Source organism: Lathamus discolor, chromosome 1 (genome assembly GCF_037157495.1).
Source record: "Lathamus discolor isolate bLatDis1 chromosome 1, bLatDis1.hap1, whole genome shotgun sequence".
In the NCBI taxonomy this organism is placed as follows: Eukaryota; Metazoa; Chordata; class Aves; order Psittaciformes; family Psittacidae; genus Lathamus; species Lathamus discolor.
The window spans coordinates 115,897,571-115,916,402 of record NC_088884.1 but is presented as its reverse complement, the minus strand read 5'-3'; the positions used below and the strand labels follow the sequence as shown (position 1 = coordinate 115,916,402).

Sequence of the window (18,832 nt, the reverse complement as noted above, 5' to 3'; positions counted from 1 at the left end):
AGAGAGAATAGGCAATGGGAGGATGAAAGGCAGTGTTCTGCAATGCTCAGGGGAAGAAAAAACAGATAGGAAGTTAAAGTTAGATCCAAGATAGAAAGGCTGGAAAGGAAAATTGCCTGACAGTCTGACTGATAAGTAGCAAGGAAAGTGTAATTTTTTGTCAAATGGCATAAAGTTCAGTGCTTTATTCTCGTAACAAGACTGTTGCCCTAACTTGTTTTGAGCAAGTCCATAAAATAAGAATTGTTGATGCCCAAGGTTTAAACAGGTTTTGTTGTTGATATTTTTTCCCCAACACTTATACACAGACTTTCAGAGAACACTGAACTAGAGTAAATCCCTACAATTTTATCAGGATGTTATCTTTTCCTAAAATTGTCTTTATATTAAGCTGCTTAAGACACAGCCTTTTTGTTTCCATATAATTGTTGCTATGCAGCAATTGTCTGCTCTGCAGCAAGCAAGCTAGCTATTAAAAAGGGTATCAGACACTATGTGCAGCTTAATAACTTCTCAAATGGTGCTGGGTAGGGATGTGAAAATACTCAGCAACAGTGCAAGAGCAAGGATGAGCAAAGTAGGGGATGGAGGAAGTTGCACAGGACTAAAGTAGTATCTGCTTCATCATTAAATAGGTAACCAAGTATAATCTACCCGTGGTTACAAATGAAATTAAAAGTCTTCATTTTGCTGAATGGGTGAATGGAAATCGCTTATGCCATACTTTGAGCAAGGATTCTGGCAGGTGCGGTTTGGCTTGAGTCAGAGGGGTCAGCACAAGAAAAGGAAGGATTTTAGTGTCATTCTTGGAATCTAGACACTTATTTCTTTGTATTCCTTATTTTTCAGTGAGCTACATTAATTTTGCAGATAGACATCCTTGTTGGGATGCCAGGATCCTAGAGGTCAAGTTTGTGATGCGCCTCTAGCCCTTTGCCAAATGACTGTCACTGCCTGGCTTTAGTTGATTTAATCTCATTGTTTCCCTGCCCCTCTTCACCCATTAGCACTCATATCAGACCCTTCTACAACAGTTCTGGCAAGGCACAGTGTCCTCTGGCCAGATCTATCAGCACTCCAGCCTCTTTTTACCTCTCAACCACAGACATCCTGAAAAGCCGTAGCATTTTTTGGGGGAGGCATATTAATGTTCACATGCTAATGGAGATGGCAGCTAAAGCCATTCTTTAGCTGAAGATTTGCATCTGTGTAACTTCTTTAAAATGTTGGAAGTTTTGTAATGTTTTCCAAAGCAGTTCAGGCTTCTTGAAAGGCTAGGAGCCATCACTCTCCTGAGACAAAACCTGGCTGCATTTGTTGAATACTGAGTGAAACAGGATTTGAAAAATGCAAGACATTTTACTGCTGTTTCTTTGCCCGGTGTGGTAATCCGCCAAGATTGTGTGCCTCTGTAGTATTGAACAGAAGAGCTGCAGGTTGGCTTGCAAGGACATAAAAAAAAAAAGTACATCTGGACTTTTGTCCAAAAAGAAAACTTTCAGAGCCTTCAATTTGGTAGTTTGCAAGCTGTGTTTCTTTCAAGCTCTCCCATTGCATCCTGCAAGAGAAGGTGTCAAAATACCTTTTGTATATAAGTCATGCCTCCATTCAAATTTCTAATTTATGTTTTCAAGGCTCAGATGAATTATTAAATTTTAATGTGATGGATTTAACATTACCAGGATTGACAAAGCCTGTATACAGAAAGAAATCTGACCCAGAAAAGACTCTCACAAAATGATTTTCAGTAAAAACATCCAAAGGTTGTTGTGGTGCAACAGTGATGCAAATGTGCTCCCTGGTAATATTTGTTACTCTTAGATATCAGAAGTTTGGATTATTTTTCCCAAACAAAGAAGTCACAAGGCTTAGGAAGCACAGCTGTTAAAGACTCAAACACAAGTTTGTTTTACAGTCAGGACAAACTAAAATCCTTTAAAGGTTAATTGCAAGTGAATTTAAAATACTGTTAGTAGTCTGAGTTGTGGATAATGTAATGGAGGGGACGGAGAGATTGGCTAATGTTTACAGAGAAGATGTAAATGAAGTGGCTTTCTATAAACTTACCAAGAAAAGGAACAGGACAGACTCTATTATCTGCACTGCAGAGGAGAATATTCTTTAAATCCAGTCAATAATATTCCCTCCCCTCTCCCTCACCTCCCCCCACCCCCATCTTCCCCTTATTTCCTTCTGAATAATTTTGAGGATATATTAAAAATGTGCTGTCACTCATCTCAAAATAATTCAGTTCTAAGACTGGGATAAACCATTGTGTTATAAAGGAAAAATAATTTGCAAGAGTGGAATCGCTATCCAGAAGTGACTAAAAGATTTATTGAAAATTGGAGGCTAAGCTCACTTAATCATGGGTCTCATAATCACAGTTTATCCTTACTTCTTGCATCTGAGATTATGAACACAAAACGAAAAGACCTGTAGTTTATTTGTTTAAACTTCTTGTAAATTTTATGGAATCATAGAATAGTTAGAGTTGGTAAGGATCTTAAGATCATCTAGTTACAACCCCCCTGTTATGGGCAGGGACACCTCACACTAAACCATGTCACCCAAGGCTCTGTCCAAACTGGCCTTGAACACTGCCAGTCTTTTCATGTCTTTTTTCACGTGAATACATTCTCTTTCTGCAGTGAATTCATGAAAATTTTGGGACTGTTGTTTTAAGGTGACAAAGACCAAAACATTTCATTGTCAATGGCGCAGAATCTAGCTGGAGGTCTGTGACTAGTGGAGTTCCTCAGGGGTCGGTGCTGGGACCGGTGCTGTTTAATATTTTCATCAATGACCTGGATGAGGGAACTGAGTGCACCATCAGCAAGTTTGCTGATGACACAAAACTGGGAGGAGTGGCTGACACACCAGAAGGCTGTGCTGCCATTCAGCGAGACCTGGACAGGCTGGAGAGTTGGGCGGGGAGAAACTTGATGAAATTTAACAAGGGCAAGTGTAGAGTCTTGCATCTGGGGAAGAACAACCCCATGTACCAGTACAGGTTGGGGGTTGACCTGCTGGAAAGTAGCGAAGGGGAAAGGGACCTGGGGGTCCTGGTGGATAGGAGGATGACCATGAGCCAGCAATGTGCTCTTGCGGCCAAGAAGGCAAATGGCATCTTAGGGTGCATTAGAAAGGGAGTGGTTAGTAGGTCAAGAGAGGTTCTCCTCCCCCTCTACTCAGCCTTGGTGAGGCCGCATATGGAATATTGCGTCCAGTTCTGGGCCCCTCTGTTCAAGAAGGACAGGGAATTGCTTGAAGGAGTCCAGCGCAGAGCCACAAAGATGATTAAGGGAGTGGAACACCTCCCTTATGAGGAGAGGCTGAGGGAGCTGGGTCTCTTTAGCTTGGAGAAGAGGAGACTGAGGGGTGACCTCATCAATGTTTACAAATATGTAAAGGGTGGGTGTCAGGATGATGGAGCTAGGCTTTTTTCAGTGATATCCAGTGATAGGACAAGGGGCAATGGGTGTAAACTGGAGCATAGGAAGTTCCACGTTAACATCAGGAAGAACTTCTTTACTGTAAGAGTGACAGAGCACTGGAACAGGTTGCCCAGGGGGGTTGTGGAGTCTCCTACACTGGAGATATTCAAGGCCCGCCTGGACAAGTTCCTATGTGATGTACTGTAGGTTACCCTGCTCTTGTGGGGAGGTTGGACTAGATGATCTTTTGAGGTCCCTTCCAACCCTTGGGATTCTGTGATTCTGTGATTGTTAGCATGGCCACTTCATAAAGAGGGAGCTTGGAAGAAATCCAGACTTTAACCTTATTCCTTGCCTTTTGCAACAGGGAACTTGAACGTTAGAGTCCCCCAGTCTTCACTAGCATCCCGAAACTAAGAAAGGATTTGAGGAGCAGCCAGCAGCATATTATTCTCAAAGTAAACAAGAACTAATAGCTTGTATTTTCAAAGCTGCATAGAAGTTCTGATTGCCTAATATCCATTTAAAGATGCTTAAGTCACCTGCCATTGTATTTTTCCCCTTGAATCAACTGTTTATCCTGATTTGGAATGTGGGTTAGTCCAAATGGGGTGACTCACCTTCTACAGAAATCGAGGGAAAACTAATTTGGCCCAATCATATGGAACCCTCCTGGTTTCAGAGTCCTTGGAGCACTTCCAAAACACAGAGCACAAGCACAGGGAAAAAACCTGTTTGTAAGTTCTCACTCTCCATCCAAAACAGAAATATCAGGGAAGAGAGGGTTGGTTTTTGTTTTTGTTTTTTTTTTTTAATTCACGTTCAGCTAACTATTTTTGAGGCAGTTCTCTATGGGGTAATATGTGGAAAACATCCAGGAGTACATGAGATTGAAATGATGCCAGCTTTGGGAAGGACATCCAGGGGATGTCCTTGGGGTGTTCAAGTCAGGCCCATGGGACCAGGAGTCTGGGAAGATGGTTTAGATCTAATTTCTGTTCACTGAACATATACTCAAACAACAGTACAGTTCTGGAAGGAGCCTGGTAGTTTTTAAATTGTAGAAGATGAAAAGGACCCTAAAATACATCCCTGATTATTTAAAGGGATACTAGCCACTCTTTAGGTACAGTATTTAGCATTTTCAAATAAATAATATTAAGAGTTGGTCTGATTTTGTTTACCCTGGAATTAAATGGGAGGAAATTAGGGCTGTTACTGAAGTCTCCTGAGATCTTATGCTAAATTTTTTTTTGTTGTTTTTTCAATTTGTGGTGTGTGAGGGTGGTTTGTTATGATTTATTATAAGGAAGAAAAAGGGAGAAATAAGTAAAAAAAATGCTCACATTTGTAGAAATAAATCTTAGTAGTCCTTTTTGGTGCCTCTTATTTATTCCTGCATCTGTTTTTAAGTTTGCTCTTTTTTGTAGATGTTTTTAATTATTTTTTTTTTCTAAATTACAGCAACTAATCATTTAAGGACCTACCTTTGTTTCCATTTTACAGAGAACACATTTTAAGGACACATTTGTAACCATAGCCATTGAAAGTCTGCTTTCCTAAAAGTGCTTATGCAGGCTGATAGCCTAGAAGTAAATTATTTATTTCAAGTTGAATTGGCTATGCTGTTATTTAAAAAAATACCATACTGAACACAAAAATAAGGGGTTTATTTTCTTTAGATGCTCTGCCAAACTAACCTAGATGAGACTATACTCTAAAACATGGCTCTTTGTGCTACTGTGATCAGCCCATCAGTGTTGGAAATTCAGTAACTTTGCATTTGGAGAAAGGCAAGGTAAGCTGAAGGGTTAAATGTAGTGTAGGGTGCACACCAGTGTGTGCTATACATGCTATGTGCTATATGTGCTGTGTATATCTACAGTGGAGAAGCATTTTAAATTATCAAAAGAAGCATGACCAGCAGGTCAAAGGAGGTGATCCTGCCCCTCTGCTCTGCTCTCATGAGACCTCACTTGGAGTACTGTGTACAGTTTTGGTGTCCTTAACATTAAAAGGACATGGAGCTGCTGGAGCAAGTCCAGAGGAGGGCCACAAGGATGACTGGGGTGCTGAAGCATCTCTAGTATTAAGACAGGCTGAGGAAGTTGGGGCTGTTCAGCCTGGAGAAGAGAAGGCTACATGGAGACCTCATAGCAGCCTTCCAGTATCTGAAAGGGGTCTACAAGGGTGCTGGAGTGGGACTGTTCATTAGGGACTCTAGTGATTGGACAAGGGGTAACATGTTCAAACTTAAACAGGGGAAGTTTAGATTGGATATAAGGAAGAAGTTCTTTACTGTAAGGGTGGTGAGGCACTGGAATGGGTTGCCCAGGGAAGTTGTGAATGCTCCATCCCTGGTGGTGTTCAAGGCCAGGTTGGACAGAGCCTTGAGTGACATGGTTTAGTGTGAGGTGTCCCTGCCCATGGCAGTGGGGTTGGAAGCAGATGATCTTAAGATTGTTTCCAACCCAAACCATTCTATGATTGTATGATTCTATCGTATTTTATAGACATTCTAGATAATATGTCCATGCAATTTGTAAAATTCTGTGATCAGTTTTATTCCTTTAGCCAGTGAGATCCAGTTTTGAACAGCAGCTTCTATCTGGTGGTTATGAGAATGACTGAGTATCTGGACAATTTATGTTTAAGCATAGCTTGTAGTATGGAACGGTAGAGTTTTATAAGGACTATCACTAATTTTCTGTTCCTTCTTTGTTAAACTTGCAATGTTTTGTTGAACTTGCAAAGCTGTGTACAAGTCCGTTTGAATTTGACATTTCAACTGTCCTGACTGAGGACTTAATAGACACAGTAATATTTTCCTTATTCTAGTTGATGGCAAACTAATACTCCTTGATTGTACTGGCTGTAGGCTACATACCTGCTTGGAAATACAGTCTCTAAGGAGGTCATAGTATATGAAATTGCAGTAGAGTTTTGAATACAAGATAGCATTTAAGTACTTTTATGTATATATGCCTGTGTGTGGATTTTTTTAATGTAGATGGGACAAAATAAACTTGGATATCTCAGGCTCAAAAAGAGAATGCAAACAGGATTTCAAATATGTTTGAACTAGAGCTTTTAGTCAATTGCTAAGATACAGTTGAAAGTTTTGGATCACTTGGAAAAGGATTTAATAGAGCTTTCGTTTGTAAGGGCAGAAAAAAAGGTCTAAGAAAACATCTAAACCTTAGTCTTATGCTTTTTAACAATCAGCTCTTCTGCTGAAGCCAATGGAAGTTCTGCTTGGCTAAGGAATATATGAATACCATACATGGTAGTCTGACATATTGTACAGGCTTTACTTTGTATGTGTTTATATTGTAGAAGGTTCACAGAGGTGAACTCTGTGGTCATGCACTCATTTTCTAGAAAAGCCTGCCTCTGGGATAACAGTCCTTTTTCCAGCAGCTAACTCTGTGTGTTAAATAGCTGCTAGGTGTACAGGAGTAAGGTCTATTTGTGAGCATAATTAAGTGCATATTGTCCCAGGCCAGCACACATGATTCTCATAAGCATAACATGGAAGAAAGAGCCACATGGGCAACTTCAATCCTGAGGCTATTGTAACAAATGGGGTGCAGTGTCAAGAGGAAAGATTTCAATACTTTATTCAGTTTGTTTGCCAGTATTTGGCCCTGTGGAGGTAAATGTTCCATGCTGCTTTCTTCCCCTTCATATTTCAATAACAATTTTCACAAAATCCATGTTTCCCACGTCAGAACATTATGGGGAACGTACTGGTTATGCTCAGTCTGAAAGCATGGCTTGAAATTTAGGCATTTTCAAGCAGCTTTTGTAACACAGTTTGACTCTGCTATATTTTTAAAAGTTGTGTGTGACAGACTGGAAGGTTACACTGCATATTTTTTTTTAACAGGTGGCATCAGGGCCATGTAGACTTTAATTTTCATTGATTTAAAAGCAGACTTTTGCAAAACCAAACATTGTTTTTATTTGTCTATTGCTATATAGCTATAAAGATATCTATTGACATATAGCTACAGGTATTTATTGGTGGATAGGTCGATATATCACGAAAAATAATTTGCTTCGCAAGCAGTAGCATACTCATTGGCATATGCAACCTAGATATTGCAGGGCTTGGTGCAGGAGAACCACATCAAGAAAAAGATTCAGCATCTCCCTACAAAGATAACTTGACAAGCCTTTTATCTTTGTTGAAAGTGATGATGAAGAATGTAACAAGCAGCATAAAAGATGAATACCTAATAAGATTGTTTTGAAATGTTCTGAATTTTAGTAACTTGTGAGATATTGGTAATTTTTTTTGGCCAGTTAAGAGTGATCATGGTACTTCTCTGAAAAAAGATACTTGTGGTTGTTGAAAATGTATTACCTTCAACCTGAAGCCGAGAAGCTGGCCCAGAAGCTGAGCTATATTCAGAGCATATTCAGAGGGAACACTTTATCCTCAGCCATAACACTTTGAAACCCCTCTGTGGAAACACTTGCCCTCCCATATTTATCTGCTTGAAGGAATTCAGAAGTGTTTCCCTCAGACAGAGCCTCAACAGCATCTGCATGCTGTGATGGTCCACGGCGGCATGTTTCAAATCCCTGTATCTCAACAAGAATAATGCACTGGCATTAGAAGGTAGTTCTCTGCATTCATGAACTCCTGTGCTGTTCTTCGGCTACAAAGTCACTCTCCACATATGCCTGAATGTGGAACTCCATTCCTGTCAATATGTCAACTCGCACTGTCAATATTCCCATTGGAATCAATAAGTGTTTGCGAACTAAAACATTAGTCACAGGAAGAGCCATATGATACGAAGCAACAGGTCTGGCACTAAAATATGTTTTCATATTTTTAGTGAATATATTCTCACATGTGGGTTTCTTGGTTTTGCTTGCACCTGTTGTGTGCTCAGAATATTCCTGCAAAATAAGTAATTGCACATTTTATTATTAGATATTAATATGTAAATGCGTATTACTCTTTACTGTCCCATTAGCTAATTTTCATGTATAAATGCAGGTTAATTGCAGGTGTAGCTTTGCCAGTGGCAAATTGAGTATTTCAAAATTTAGTCTTAGGCGTGCTCTGGGGAATTATGGTACAAGTCTGTGCTGTTTATTCATTCAAGTTCTCAAGTCTGTTAGAAACACAATATAAACACTCAACTGTGCTTTATTTCACAGGGCAATCCTTCAAAATTGCAGACCTAATCATTATTAACTTTAATAATGATTAACTTTATTAATTTTAATTAATTTATTAACTTTAACTTTAATAATGATAAACACCTTTGCATTAACTTTAATAATGATAAACACCTTTGGTATTAATGTGGATGTTATTGGTATTGTACTTCAGACTGCTCTTATTTTTGTGCTATTTTTGCATAAACAACTCCATGCCTTTCTTACAGTGAGGAGAGTAAATGTATAGAAATTGTTTACTGAGTTTTTAAAACGCTTGCTATATATAAGAATAGCTTTTGGGTTTTTTCATTTGTTTATTTTAAGAAAAAGAATAAGTTAGAAGAGATTATCAAATACATTCCCTAAAACCCAGAAGCAACTCAGTTTTTCTTGGACAAGTTAATGTCTATAATCTTACTCAGTTGTCTTCAAAAGCTGACAGCAAGCCTGAGCTGTTATTTCTTCAAGTTTTTCCTGTATAATGCAAAGATCCTACTCGTGGAGTTGTTGTGCTAGACTTTGAAGAGTGCTTATCTCCTTGGGTGGTCATGCTAATTCAGTAGCTGGAATCAGTTCTTAATGTTCCTCAAAAGGCCCAGGGGTGGGTCTTGTTTTCAAGGGGTAATTAGTTTCTAGGCAAGATGGACGTGGCAGTCTTCCAGCTTTCACCACAAGACAGCTGAAATTGAATCAAGAAGCCTCATAATTTTAATGAATTTCAGGTCTGATTTACTCAATGTATAAAATTTGATCCATATTTCATTTGATTGAACCTGTTGTGTTTCAATTCCCAGTGTCTGTGTTTCAGCAGCGGAATAGGCTCTATGCACTGAACCTCTCTCACCTCAGATACTGCTGTGTTTTCTTGCAGCCTGCGACCTGATGAACCAAGGCATCCTGGCTCTTGTTAGCTCCATTGGCTGTACGTCAGCAGGATCCCTGCAGTCGCTGGCAGATGCCATGCACATCCCTCACCTCTTCATCCAGCGCTCAACAGCAGGAACACCAAGGAGTGGTTGCGGGCTCACCAGGAGCAACCGCAATGATGACTACACGCTCTCCGTCCGCCCCCCTGTCTACTTAAATGATGTCATCTTGAGAGTGGTCACAGAATACGCCTGGCAGAAATTCATTGTTTTTTATGATAGTGACTATGGTAAGTATTTATTTAGCAGGGTGACTTTTATTAAATCCATAATTTTGTTGAAAGCAGTCACATTACATTTTTATAGTCTTCCAATAAATTATGTTTTGCTTGTGAACATTTATGGTTCTGTCAGCATTTCACAGCACCTCAGAGAAATCTAGTTCTAAAATCCATCAACATTTACAGGTTTACTTGATAATTTCTTTGTTAGAGTTAGCTGATATATGGAGAACTTATCTGGCTTTCTATTCTGCCAGTGTTTATGAAGCATAGAAGTACAGGTAGAGAGTGCTTAGTTCTGCAGGACAAAGAACTTGAAGAGGAGGGCCTGGAGAAGACAAGACAACATTCCTTCTATTTTGAGTTCATTCAGTGCTCCTGAAAAGTGCCGAGTTGATGGTTGTGTGATAGAGTAAGTGTGACACACATGGTGGCATCACAAGGCTGTTCTGTCCAGCTTGGTAACTCTGCCAAGTTTGGTACAGGTATTTTCTAAGGCTGAGAGGAGAGCTGGATGGATTTCTCTAGTGTAGGTGTATTATCTAACAAATGATCTTGTTTTCTATGGAAAATTGCTTTGAAACCAGACCTGTTTTCTTCAGATGCATCCATAATTCATAAGTAATCATGACTGCTTTGGATGAACATTTTATAACTTATTTTCAAAGTTAAATCTTTTAAGTCATGGAAAAATGCTCACTTCAGCAACTTGCTGTGCATAATATCTGGTTCATTCAGGTCAGGTGCTATTGATTTTTCTGTTCCCTGGCTACATAATAAATTCTAAAATTAGAAAGATAGAAAATGATGTATAGGAGAACTCCTATTTATAACTAACTGTCGTGGTTTAAACAAAGTCAGACATGGCTGACTTTTGTTTAAACCACGACACTAAGCAGCACCTAAAAGCACCAACTATAGGATAGTTGCTGAGGTGAGTAGCTTGAGAGAGGACGCCTGCAACACCGGAGCGGAGAGGGGAGAGATCAGCGTCCAGGAGCCTCACCTCAGAGCGACAAGAGCCACTGAGGAGGGAGCCTCAAGTCCTCAACAGGACTTGCCCAGGACTCGGAAGCTCAGCTCCCGCGAGGGGCTGACTCACAGGGGGCGGAGCCAGGAGGAGTGGCACCAGCTGGGAGTGGCTAAAAAACCTTCCCAGGGAGCGCGGCGAACAGAGCCGGCAAACAGAGAGCGTCGAGGCCGTTCGCGCGGGCAGGGAAGCGGGCTAACCGCCTCATCAAGAGGACTCGCCTGGAGTACAGGAGGAGGACGGAGTGCTTGTTTGTGTGGAGAGACGTAGACGGATTGGTTGACCAGATAGATCGTGGTTACAACACGATCGAAAGCTGTAGTGAGTGCTAATGTGAGTATCCAGACTGAGCCTTCCTGCAGACATGCAGCTGTGCAGGTCTCTGGCTGCAGCAAATGCCTGAGCCTGGCACTTGTATTGGAGGGAGCCAGTGACACTGCTTGTGTTCGCTGTGAGCAAATAAATGACCTGCTCAGGCAGGTGGCTGAACTGAGGGAGGATGTTGAAAGGTTGAGAGCCATCAGAGAATGTGAAAGTGAAATAGATTGGTGGAGCCACACCCTAAGGCGGGGGCAGAGGGAAGTGGTTGAACAAGTGATGGATCCCCTTCCCTCCTGCCATCAGACAGAAGGAGAGAGCTTAATGGACAAGGATGTCTGGAGGGAGGTCCCTCCTCGGGGAGGTAAGCGAAAACCCTCGCAATCCCTTCCTCCCTCCCAATTGCCCTTGAATAACAGGTACGAGGTCTTGGAAATACAGGGCCAGGTGGATGGAAATGGAGAGGCAAATCTATCTAGTGAGTCACCTAGGGCTTGTCACTCACCTCCATGCCTCAGAACTTCCCCAACCAAGAAGAAAAGAAGAGTAATTATGGTGGGTGACTCCCTTCTGAGGGGAACAGAAGGGCCCATTTGTCGACTGGATCCACCCCACAGGGAGGTCTGCTGCCTGCCTGGGGCTCGGATTAGAGATGTTAAAAAGAAACTTTCTGAACTGGTGCAGCCGTCTGACTACTATCCGCTGCTGGTTTTTCAGGTTGGCAGTGACGAAATTATTACGAGGAACGTAAGGGCAATGAAGAGAGACTTCAGGGCCCTGGGACGGCTGGTTAAAGGGTCTGGAGTGCAAGTGGTTTTTGCCTCCATACCTGTTGCAAGCGAGGGTGAAGGGATATATAGGAAGAGTCTGCAGATTAATGTATGGCTACGTGACTGGTGCCAAAGGCAGGGGTTTGGGTTTTTCAGTCACGGGCTGCTGTATGGGACACCTGGTTTGCTGGTGGCAGGTGGGATACACCAGTCCCAGAGAGGAAAAAGGGTTTTGGGGCAGGAGTTTGCAGGGCTTTAAACTAGTTATGAAGGGGGGAGGGGATTTAACTGGGCCTGTTGGGGACAAGCCCAAGAGAAACATGCTAGGGATTGAAGGAGGGCGGACTAAGGAGGACGATCAATCTCTTGTTTCATTTGTGGGAAAGGATAGCTTTTTAGACCCTGTCCCGCAGGGGAAAAAGGGTACTAGGACTGGCTCCCTGAAATGCCTGTACACCAATGCACGCAGCATGGGGAATAAACAGGAGGAGTTAGAAGTCTGTGTGCTGTCTAAAGATTATGATCTAGTGGCAATTACAGAGACATGGTGGGACAGTTCACATGACTGGAATGTGGTCATAGATGGCTATGTCCTTTTTAGGAAAGATAGGTCAGCGAAGCGAGGTGGTGGAGTTGCTCTTTATGTGAGAGAGCAACTAGAATGTATTGAGTTCTGTCCGGGGTCGGATGAGGAGCAAGTGGAATGTCTGTGGGTACGAATTAAGGGACAGACAGGCACAGGTGATACAGTTGTGGGGGTCTATTATAGACCTCCTGATCAGGACGAAAGAGTTGATGAGGCTTTCTATAGGCAACTGGAAGTAGCCTCGCGACTACATGCCTTAGTCGTCGTGGGAGATTTTAACTACCCCGGTATTTGCTGGAAGACTCACACAGCCAATCATTCACAGTCTAGGAAGTTCCTCCAGTGCATTGATGATAACTTCTTAATGCAAATGGTGGACATACCAACTAGGAGAGCAGCGCTGCTAGATTTAGTACTCGCCAACAAGGAGGGTTTGGTTGAAGTGGTGATGGTCAATGGCAGCCTTGGCTGCAGTGACCATGAGATGGTGGAGTTTAGGATCCTGTGTGGGAGGAATAGAATACCTAGCAAAGCCACAGTTCTGGATTTCCGAAGGGCAAACTTTGGCCTTTTCAATCAACTGCTAAGGGAAGTCTCATGGGAAAGGGTACTAGGCGGTAAAGGGGCTCAAGATAGTTGGTCAGCATTCAAGGACCACTTCTTCCAAGCTCAGGGTCAGAGCATCCCAATGAGTAGGAAATCAAGTAAGGGATCTAGGAGACCGGCGTGGTTAAACAAGGAGCTGCTGGGCAAACTCAAGTGGAAAAGGAGAATCTATGGATTATGGAAGGAGGGGCTGGCCACTTGGGAGGAATATAGGACAGTTGTTAGAGGATGTAGGGTGGCAATTAGGACAGCTAAGGCCTCCTTGGAACTTAATCTTGCTAGTCGGGTTAAGGTCAATAGAAAGGGCTTCTTCAAATACATAGCAAATAAAACTAACAAAAGAAGCAATATAGGCCCACTGCTGAACGAGGTGGGTGCCCTGGAGACAGAGGATATAAAGAAGGCAGAGGTGCTGAATGCCTTCTTTGCCTCTGTCTTTACTCCTGCAGACTCTCCCCGAGGGCCCCGGATTCCTATAGCCCCAGAAGGAGTCAGGACAAAGGAGGAGTTTGCTTTGGTAGATGAGGATTGGGTTAGGGATCAGCTATGCAAACTGGACATCTGTAAATCGATGGGTCCGGATGGAATGCACCCACGGGTGCTGAGGGAGCTGGCGGAGGTCATTGCTAGGCCACTCTCCATCTTCTTTGGTAAGTCATGGGAAACGGGAGAGGTGCCTGAGGATTGGCGGATGGCAAATGTCACCCCAGTCTATAAGAAGGGCAAGAAGGAGGACCCGGGTAATTATAGACCAGTCAGCCTTATCTCCATTCCTGGAAAGGTGATGGAGCAACTTATCCTTGACTCCATCTCTAGGCATATCAAGGATGAGGGGGTCATTAAGAACAGCCAACATGGTTTTATGAGGGGAAAGTCATGTTTGACCAACCTTATAGCCTTCTATGAGGAAGTGACTAGGTGGAGGGATGACGGTAGAGCGGTAGATGTGGTTTTTCTTGATTTCAGTAAGGCATTTGATACTGTCTCCCACAGCATCCTCATAGATAAGGTAAGGAAGTGTGGGCTTGACGATAAAGTAGTGAGGTGGATCGAGAACTGGTTGAAAGGAAGAAGGCAGAGAGTTGTGGTCAATGGGGCAGAATCTAGCTGGAGATCTGTGACTAGTGGAGTTCCTCAGGGGTCGGTGCTGGGACCGGTGCTGTTTAATATTTTCATCAACGACCTGGATGAGGGAACTGAGTGTACTCTCAGCAAGTTCGATGATGACACAAAACTGGGAGGAGTGGCTGACACACCAGAAGGCTGTGCTGCCATTCAGCGAGACCTGGACAGGCTGGAGAGTTGGGCGGGGAGAAACTTGATGAAATTTAACAAGGGCAAGTGTAGAGTCTTGCATCTGGGGAAGAACAACCCCATGTACCAGTACAGGTTGGGGGTTGACCTGCTGGAAAGTAGCGAAGGGGAAAGGGACCTGGGGGTCCTGGTGGATAGGAGGATGACCATGAGCCAGCAATGTGCTCTTGCGGCCAAGAAGGCAAATGGCATCTTAGGGTGCATTAGAAAGGGAGTGGTTAGCAGGTCAAGAGAGGTTCTCCTCCCCCTCTACTCAGCCTTGGTGAGGCCGCATATGGAATACTGCGTCCAGTTCTGGGCACCTCTGCTGAAGAAGGATAGGGAATTGCTTGAAAGAGTCCAGCGCAGAGCCACAAAGATGATTAAGGGAGTGGAACACCTCCCTTATGAGGAGAGGCTGAGGGAGCTGGGTCTCTTTAGCTTGGAGAAGAGGAGACTGAGGGGTGACCTCATCAATGTTTACAAATATGTAAAGGGTGGGTGTCAGGATGATGGAGCTAGGCTTTTTTCAGTGATATCCAGTGATAGGACAAGGGGCAATGGGTGTAAACTGGAACATAGGAAGTTCCACGTTAACATCAGGAAGAACTTCTTTACTGTAAGAGTGACAGAGCACTGGAACAGGTTGCCCAGGGGGGTTGTGGAGTCTCCTACACTGGAGATATTCAAGGCCCGTCTGGACAAGTTCCTGTGTGATGTACTGTAGGTTACCCTGCTCTTGCAGGGGGGTTGGACTAGATGATCTTTTGAGGTCCCTTCCAACCCTTGGGATTCTGTGATTCTGTGATAAAGAACACACACCAAAAAAAAAAAAATCCAAAAAGCTTGCAGTAGATTATTTTTGTTCCTGTTTTATGAGTTTGTGTATGTAAGTACTAGTGTACTTATGAAGAACATAATCTTGCCAGCTAAAAGATATCTTTTTGGACATATTTTTGAATTTAAACCCCCCCCCCAAATATGGTTGCTGTTTTTGAATAATTATATCTGTAAACATTAGTTTTAAGTTATCCAAATTTCATTATTTAATTTGAGAATGAAGTTCAGACTTCATGTTGGTTTGTCCTTGATTTCTGGGTAAGAATCTCACTAGCATGTGACTTATGTAAAACAGATGCCTGCCTGCAAAGGGTAAGTTTCAGACCAGTAGCTCATTCAGTGACGTATCTCCAGACATGACATGTAGTAGATACTAAGCCTTTCTACCAGCCACTGTTCTGACTTCAGTAGTCTACAAGTAATGCCATACTAGTCAAAGCAGTTTGGTAATCTGAATCGGATCAGTGGACATCATCATGTACATCAGGAAATGGTGTCAAGAAAAATATGCATTTAGTAGATATTGATCAGTCTATCCCCTTTCTGACCATTTGTGTGGTTTGGGTATTTTGGGTGGGGGTTTTGTATTTATTTGGGGGCTTTGTGTTGTCTCTTTTGTTTTGTTTGTGCGTGTGCATAGTTTGGAACTAATACTACAAAATAACATTGACGTACAACCTGAGTTTTAGGTTAAGCTACAACTTTGAATAGGGCTATTGTGTTTCTTTAAATTGTGGTAAATACTTGACTTCATCAGCCATCTGAGGGCAGCAAGAAGTTTCTATATTTTCTTTTTGATTCCTACAGGGTTTTTTGTAAAATTTTGTTGCTGATTTCACTAACTGTCTCCTCCTCCACTTGTAATAAGGAATAAGAGAGCAGAAGTTTCATATCACCATTTCTAACCCAAGGCCTCTCTTATTTCCATTACCCTGAGAATTGTTCTCTGTCTCTCCAATTCCTCTTCTTGCTCACAGTGAAATGCTTAATTCCTCACTACCCTGTTTCATGTGAAATCATTAGGTTTGTCACAGTATTTTACCTGTTCTTAATTCTGTTAGCCAGTTTTTGATCTATGGCAGTAGTTTTCCTCATACCCATGATAACATTATTTTCTTAGCAGTGCCTAGAGATCAATCTTGCCATCAGTTGGTTATAAATCTTAAAAAATTATGTCACTTTCTCTCTTTTCCCCCCTATTTTATTAATACACTCAAAGCATTTCCAGTATGTTAGCAGTGCACATTTTTCCAGGTTCTGTATTGACTGAAGAGGGTCTTGCACAGAGGGAGGGGTGGAAAAATTCAGGGCATGAAAAGAGAAGCTGGAATCACTTGCTAATGGATTATAGAGTGGAGAAGTCTGAATTCAGTATTCACCCTGTTTTGACCAAGAGTTTGGACTAGGCAACCTCCTGAATTCCCATCCAGCTCTAATTATTCTATGATTCCGTGATGTTTGGGAACTTTACTATCAGCTTCTGTGCCTGTTCTAGAAATCAAGACTGGGCATGTAGATATGGGTTGGAAGTCCAGGGGCAAGCCATCCTGTTGGTCAGTGTCAGTGCAGGTAAGGGTGGTTGTAATTTCTTCTGGAAGATCACAGCTTCATTCCTCAGCTTTCCTAAGGGGATCTGCTGCAGTGTGAGATTTATTTATTTTCTAAGTTCACACAGACCTGAAATCAAAATATAGTTGGAAGCTTTGCTCCATTTAACTGCTTGCAGCAGTTAGTATTAGACATTTTAATGTAACATTTAGTATTAAACATTAAAGTTAGGTGGGAGACCAGCACTTGCATTAGAATTAGATTAATATTAGGGAGAGATTATTAGTATGTTCTGCACAGTCCTCTGCAGAACTGATGCCTGTGCAAGCTAAGTGATTTCTTGCCCTGGTGATCTTTTTTTGTATGTGTGCTTTGCTTCCCAAGGTGTGTATTATAACATTAAGTCATGTCCCCATAGCAGTAAATGACACTTGAGAAGTAATGGGAATGTAGATTCTGATATGTGTTAATCCATATTTTTTTCTCATGTAATTTTTTTTTGTAGGTTAAAAAACATGAAAATGCTATTAGACTGGTTCCAACAACCAGCAGAATTCTAATACTCCTTTCTGAGAAATTACGTTGTATAGCGATTTAATGTAACAATTTATAACAAAATTCCTCAGTTGTATTACTGAAATTATTTCCCGTAATAATTTCATTCTGTGAAATAAAAATGTCTTTCATATTAAGAAAAATGAATCCTACAGTAAAATTGGGCTCATATCCAAAGTAAATACTGTGCTAAACCATATTCCTTGATCATTTAAAAGAGGCTGCAACCATTTATGTGTCAATTTATCAATATCATAGTTTTATTAGTAGAATTAATTTTTATTTTATCTTGCAGTCTATCATAGATTCCTTGTCGTTATCAGAGAGTTGGAGAATTGTTTAGAATTGGAAATGTGTCTTTCTGCATGGCTGAGACTTATTTCTTCAATGTGATCCTTTTTAAAACTCTCAAATTGGTTCTTGGATATAAATAGACAAGTATATTCAGTTTTAACATTTTAACACTTCCTCCAACTAAATGCTAGAAGGTTCAAGTCTACTTATAGGTTCTTTACCAACAAAGAAAGTTAAAGTCTTTGAAGGAAGTAATTATTTCATTAAGTCATAACCAGTTGGGTATTGAAGAAGTGATGTAGAAATAATTCACATCTGTAGTCAATCGATGTTTTTTTTCCAAGTAAAATTGTAGGTAGGCTGACTATTCTAGCACAAAACAAAACAAAAGGCACATTGATAATAGAAATGTTTTGTAGCTGTTACTTAATTAAGCTGAGTAACTAGTGAAATATTTTAGTAAAACCATAGTCTTATGTCAGTGGTAGAGCACTGCCAGTAACAAATGTGAGGCTAAAAACTAATAGCATTTAGTGAGTGAGAAGGTGAGAAAAGAGAACACTAACTTGGTTATTTTATTTACTACGATTGCATCTTTAGTGTATAAACACAAATGAGCTTGTGAAAATCAGAATGGGGTGCGTTGTCTTTTCCCCCCATTCTTGTTCACTCCTGGGGTGATGTAGATGAAACTCCCAGTGAAAATATTGCAGTCAGTTTTCTTGTATTCAGTGTGTTTTGTTCCTTGAGGTAAAACAAATTAAAGGCCTGCCTAGGACATGAAATCTGATTTTGTTTAAGAAAATTTCATATGAGGATATTAAAAGTGTTCAAGGACGATTCTGTGCTTCTTCAAATGCCATTAAGCCTTCTCACAGAGTTAAAAAGTAGGTGGCATGAAATGCAGCAAAATTATGTGGTAGATTGATGCCGTTCTCAACCTGCTATTAAAATTACTATCCACACAATATCTACAAGCCCCATTTACTTCATTTCATCAGCCAAATTGGCTCTTACTCTTTTCATTCTTGACTGCTCAGCTCAAACTGTACAATCATGTGATGCAGAGGGTAGCTGAGCATCTCCTGCTTAAAAGCAAGTGTGGAGACTGGGCAGTCCTTCCACTGAGTCTCCAAACTCTTCCTTAGGACCATCAGCACTCTCTTCAGTGAAGACATTTTCAGACTGGACAGTATAAGTATATAACTTATACCTTTGGAAATTGCA

At 41.4% G+C, this 18,832-nt stretch overlaps 1 protein-coding gene across 5 annotated transcripts in view; it reads left to right on the top strand.

Annotated features, from left to right (window-relative positions):
* GRID2 (glutamate ionotropic receptor delta type subunit 2) overlaps positions 1-18,832 on the top strand; it is a 744,966-nt gene that overhangs the window by 423,802 nt on the left and 302,332 nt on the right. For all 5 annotated transcript variants that reach the window (XR_010615424.1, XM_065691904.1, XM_065691874.1 and 2 more), the window contains one exon: positions 9,490-9,774. Coding sequence is in view for 4 of the 5 variants with exons in the window: in XM_065691904.1 (XP_065547976.1) it covers positions 9,490-9,774 (285 nt within the window). In the remaining variant the exon portion in view is untranslated. The remainder of the gene's footprint in view (positions 1-9,489; positions 9,775-18,832) is intronic.